This window comes from Pseudomyrmex gracilis, unplaced genomic scaffold, assembly GCF_002006095.1.
Source record: "Pseudomyrmex gracilis isolate BER0280 unplaced genomic scaffold, ASM200609v1 scaffold_17, whole genome shotgun sequence".
NCBI lineage: Eukaryota > Metazoa > Arthropoda > Insecta > Hymenoptera > Formicidae > Pseudomyrmex > Pseudomyrmex gracilis.
Window position 1 is genome coordinate 551,305 of NW_018020601.1, and position 5,469 is coordinate 556,773.

Here is a 5,469-nt window from a genome sequence, read left to right on the forward strand (position 1 = left end):
TCTTTCAATATCACTGCTTACGTCTAAAACGCAAAACAAGAAATAAACGCGAGTCTTCGCAAGGTGTGTATCACATTTTGATACGAAGTATTACAATTGCCGATAAAACAGTGAAGTGCAGACTTTGATAACGCTTCCTGATACGATTAAGAAAATCGAAAACAAAAGTATGAACAAATTGTAAAATATGTATGTCAAGTAAATGAAGCCTTTATTTAAAAACATTGTTGCATTAAAAATCATTTAATTATGAGGAATAGTTGACTTCTTATTACGTTTGTTCAAAACTGTTGATAGAAACAAATGGTAGACATTTCACTTTCGGTTCAAAACTATAACTAGTAAGTTAGGTATAAGTATGAATAAGAAACTTGAAAGGAAAACTGCTTCGTATTAAAAGTTACTTTAGTAACTCAAGTTACTTTTTTGCAATCTTTTTTTTGATATTTAACCACAAAAATTTATTCTGATTTTCTATTAGTATACAATGTTTTCATTTTGTAGTAACTCACATCAGACTGTTATGTCTTTTTTCAAAAATGTAAGATATTTTTTCTAAGTATGGTTTTCTTACAATGAAAAAAAATAAGTATTACGAGTAACTTTACTTTTTAGGACAGTCTGTATATACAGTTTACAATGGATAATTTTTACATAGATAAGAGATAAAAAAAAAGGTGATTAAAAACATACTAATTGTATAACGGTTTTATACGCGGACACCTTTCTCTTGAAAATATCACAATTATCGTTTTTATAGTTTAGTAACTTACCATAAAGGAAAACTATTTTTTAACATAAAAATAAGAAAAAATAATTTGAAAAGTTATAATTTTTTATTTTGTATTATACACCCACTAACAGCGAAAGAATCTACACATATTTAGCTAGATACATACAAAAAGTGCAGGTATCAATTGCTAATTTTCTCATCTAATTGTAACAAATTAGAAGTCTTGTAAACGGAAAAATTAATCTATACATTTAAATGATTGTACAGGTTCGTCGTTTCATATTTGCATTATTTTCGATTATATTTGGTACAAAAAAGAATGCGTATACATTACACATAAGATTGTTCAATAAACAAAAAATTCAGTAGACTTATCAAATTTTTCTCGCTAGCCATATAATAGCAAACCTGTTTTTTCTTTATAATTTCATATACTATGACCGATAGATCGATAGGAATGTGTTATTATTAAGTACATGATTGGAAACATGCGTGTCCCCTACTTACGATATAAAACGTTTCTTTCTATACCTCCTGAGTTTGTGCATCTTTAAATCAGCTTCAGTTGTAGATACTTTATTCATTCAAGTAAAGAAAGCACTTTCACGTCTTCGAACGTTAATGCTTTGGTACACTCTTATTCATAACAAATAAATTCAGTTTCGGCTTATGAAAGCTTTGAGGACAGTACTTGAAAGAAATAGCGTAAAATTATTATTTCACCGTTTATATGTGGTAATCTTTTATAATTCATATTGCTAGACATAGACGGATAGAGTGTATTTTTTATTATAGTAAATGAAGATTTATAGAAAAAACATGCGTGTGTAGTATACTTACAAGACAAATAAAAGGGTAGTCGTTTATGATATCAGTCTTCTCGAGGCTGTGGCGAGTGCGAATGTAGGCCACAATTAGTCGCGAGTATGTCGTTACATGTACAAATCCTGGATGGTCTCACAACATTTTGTCCAGTTTGTTGGTCAGATAGTGGTGCAGAGTTGTCGACGTGTAACTGAAAAACACTAATATTGTAACATAGTGTAATAATTTACACTATTGACATGTGTCGATCACTGTAGACCGCTACAGTATATATAGAAATATTGTAATCATATGGTGATTTTTTTATAAGGAATACCTCTTCACTTCTAGACATTACGCCAACTAAATTAGTTACCTGTTTTGCATGCAGGGTTTGTGGTATGTTTATAATCGAGGTGCCGGGTAAATCAGTCCTTCCATCATACGAAACAGGGTTTTGATGTGAATAAATTGCTAAATCACGTTGTAGCTTCGATTGCAGTGGAAAGTTCGCTGGGGATATCCTAAAAATACATAATATTCGTATAGGAATATTTTACCTTTACCATGATTTGATACCATTGCTGATATATCGTTAATTTCAACTCATGTCAAACATGTGGTTTGGTTAAAATAAATGCGTATGCATCACTTACTGTAGTAAAAAAAAATGAGTATCTCCATGCTCCTGGAGGTTGTGAACACATAAATCGTATGGCGTTGAGTATGTTTTGTCACAGTAATAACACAAGTGTAAGAAATGTTGTTCAATTTTATGATGTTGTAGTTGGACTAGGGATGCAAATTTCTCGTTACATATCTAGACAAAACGAACATCGAAACGGTAATATTTTTTTGTTAATATGTTCTGCTAATGTAGATCGATATATTTTAAAACATGCTGACCAAATGTTTTTGTGTGTAATGATAAAAGCGTGTTCATCACGTACCGTACATGTAACCAGTTTAAGGTACTCTTGTTTATGCACGTTACGTATGTGCTCAGTTAAATATCTTTTATTTTTGCGGATTATGCCACAGTACTTACACGGGAAAAAAATGTCAGTATGAATATTTGCATGAGTTTGTAATTGAAGTTGTGTTGCAAAAATCTTGAGGCAATACTTAACAAAAAATATAACATTGTAACGATAAATTTACCATTAACATATTTTAATTATAGTTTTTTAATGTACATTTAAAATAGTATTTTGTTTATTATTTTGGACAGAGTGTTCTTACGATAAAAATCATTTTCATCACTTACTCCACATTTATAACGGTATCCTGAATGCGTTGTTGCACTATGATTGTCTAAATCTTCACTGCGTGTAAAAGTTGAGTGACATATGTAACAATATATGTTGGTTAAATGAGTTATTTGTTCATGAATGAATAGTGCATATGATGTTGCAAAGCTTTGGTCACATGTCTAATAACAAATGTCATCTCTCGTAACAATAATATTTTAATCTGTCAGTATATTTTATTACTACTGTGTGTTAACATGTTCTACTAGTGGAGATCGATATATTGTAAAGCATGCTAAATAGATAGTTTTCTTATAATAAATGCGTATATTCATTACTTACGGTACACGGAAAATAGGGTTTGCTATGCTTGGAATACGTGTGCCTACGTAAATCTTCTATCGTCTCGTATCTTAGGGGACATTGATTACACAAGTAAGATAAATGTGAGAAAAATACATGCTGTTGTAGTATAGGTAGTGCTGTAAAATCTTCGTTACATTTCTAGACAAAAATAACATTGTATCGGAAGTATTTTCTTGTTAACATGTACTAATGGTTACATGATAATAAATGCGTATTCATCACTTACGACACACGGAAAAAAAGTTTTCTTATGCTCGGAGTGTTTGTGCATACGTAATTTTTCTATCGTCTCGTATGCTTGCTGACAGTCAGTACAGGGAAGATATGAATGTTGTAAGACTGAATGACTTTGTTGTAAAGATTGTGTTTCAAATTCCAAATCACATTGTACCTAAACCAAAATAACATCGTAACGAAAATATTTTCTTGTTAACATGTTCTACTAATAGAAACCGATTTATTTTAAAGTATGCTGTACTAATGTTTTTTTTCTAATAAATGCGTATTCATCACTTACAAGACACGGAAAATAGGTTTCCTTATGCTCGGAGTATTTATGTTTACATAATTCTTCTCTCGTCTTGTATGCTTGGCGACATTCATTACAGGGATGATATGAATGGTCTGAGACTAAATGGTTTTGTTGTGCCTCTTGTGTTGCAAAAACCGAACCACATTGTAACTAAACAAAATTAACATCGTAATGAAAATATTTTCCTGTTAACATGTTCTACTAAGAGGAACCAGTTTATTTTAAAGTATGCTGTACTAATGTTTTTTTTCTAATAAATGCGTATTCATCACTTACAAGACACGGAAAATAGGTTTCTTTATGCTCGGAGTATGTGTGCCTACCTAATTCTTCTCTCGTCTCATATGCGTGGCTACATTCAATACACGGAAAATATGAATGCTTTGAGACTAAATGATTTTGTTGTGCCGTTTGTGATGCAAATTCCAAATCACATTGTAACTAAACAAAATTAACATCGTAATGAAAATATTTTCTTGTTAACATGTTCTACTAATAGAAATTAGTTTATTTTTAAATATGTTGTACTAATGGTTTTTTTTTATAATAAATGCGTATTTATAACTTACGGGACACGTAAAAAAATTGACATTACTATGCTCGGAGTCTTTGTGATTACGTAAATCTTTTCGTTGGGAGAACATTTTGTCACAGTAATTACACAAGTAACGTGAATGTTTTACGCGTAAGTGGGTTTTTAGTTTGTTTCGTGTCATACATCTGTCTTTACAAATCTAAACAAAAATAACATTATAACGGAAATGATATTTTGGTAACATAGTCTTGCTACTGTAATCCGATATATTTTAAAGCATGGTAAACAAATGGTTTTCTTATACTAATTGCGTATTTTTTATCACTTACGGGACAGAATAGAAGGACATCTTTATGTATTTCTAAGAGGTGCTTCATAAAATTGTCTTCCGTTGAGAATATTTTGTCACAGTAATCACACAAGTAACCTGAATGGTCGTCGAGTATATGGCTTTTTAGTCTGTTACGAAGTATAAATAATTTTTTGCAAGTCTAGACAACAGTAACATCATAACGGTAATATTATTTTTTTAACATGTTCTGCTGTAATCCGCTATATTTTACGCCATGTTAAATGGTTTTCTTATAAGAAAAGCGTGTTTATCACGTACCTCACATTGATACTTGCAATGATAGGATCTTCTGTGGTTTTGTAATATTGTTTTTGATGGGAAAACGTTGGTACAATCCTCACACTTTAAAGACTTTTCTTTATGAAATACTGTATGGTTTTGTAAACTTGTGTTAAGTACAAATATTTTATTACATTTCTAAAAAGAAAATCAGAGAGAAAATAATATTTGGTAACATGTTCTGTTATTGGAATCCAACATATTTTAAAGCATGTTGAATAAATGATTTTCTTTTAGTAAATGCGTATTTTTTTAACACTTACGGGACACTTACGATTGGGTACAGTAGTTTCGAAACATTTGTGATCAATTAATTTGTTTTCCGTTAGGTATATTTGGAAACAGCGATAACAGTATAAAAACTTATGGACATCAAACACATGCTTTGCTAGTGCGTGTTGAGTTACGTATACTTTACATATCTGTAGACAAAATAAACATCATAACAGAAATATGTTTTTGTTCACAAAGTCTGCTACTGTCAACTGATATATTTCAAAGCATGCTAAAGAGATGGTTTTTGCATGATAAAGGTGTGTTAATCACGTACTTTACACATATGTTTACTTTGTGGATGATTATCGCGCATGTGTATTGCTAAAGTAAAATTTGAATTGA

At 30.7% G+C, this 5,469-nt stretch overlaps 1 protein-coding gene across 1 annotated transcript; it reads right to left on the bottom strand.

Moving 5' to 3' along the window:
• Positions 1-872: 872 nt before the first annotated feature.
• Positions 873-4,318, bottom strand: LOC109864145 (gastrula zinc finger protein XlCGF26.1-like). The gene is made up of 11 exons (XM_020445085.1): positions 4,255-4,318; positions 3,962-4,126; positions 3,671-3,835; positions 3,380-3,544; positions 3,130-3,291; positions 2,805-2,969; positions 2,488-2,661; positions 2,194-2,357; positions 1,914-2,061; positions 1,574-1,748; positions 873-1,423 (listed from the first exon to the last, which is right to left on the bottom strand). Exons 4-10 carry the CDS (start codon positions 3,422-3,424, stop codon positions 1,605-1,607), a joined length of 1,002 nt encoding a protein of 333 aa, XP_020300674.1. The 5' UTR covers positions 3,425-3,544; positions 3,671-3,835; positions 3,962-4,126; positions 4,255-4,318; the 3' UTR covers positions 873-1,423; positions 1,574-1,604.
• Positions 4,319-5,469: the final 1,151 nt, after the last annotated feature.

Excerpts from the sequence above, each read along its gene's own strand:
- LOC109864145 (XM_020445085.1), bottom strand. The coding sequence starts at position 3,424 with ATGCACAAACACTCCGAGCATAAGAAAACTTTTTTTCCGTGTGTC. Across the intron at positions 2,970-3,129 it reads AACCCTATTTTCCGTGTACC|ACATGTGACCAAAGCTTTGC; the intron begins GTAAGTAATGAA and ends ATTTGTTATTAG. Across the intron at positions 1,749-1,913 it reads AAACCCTGCATGCAAAACAG|TTACACGTCGACAACTCTGC; the intron begins GTAACTAATTTA and ends AGTGTTTTTCAG.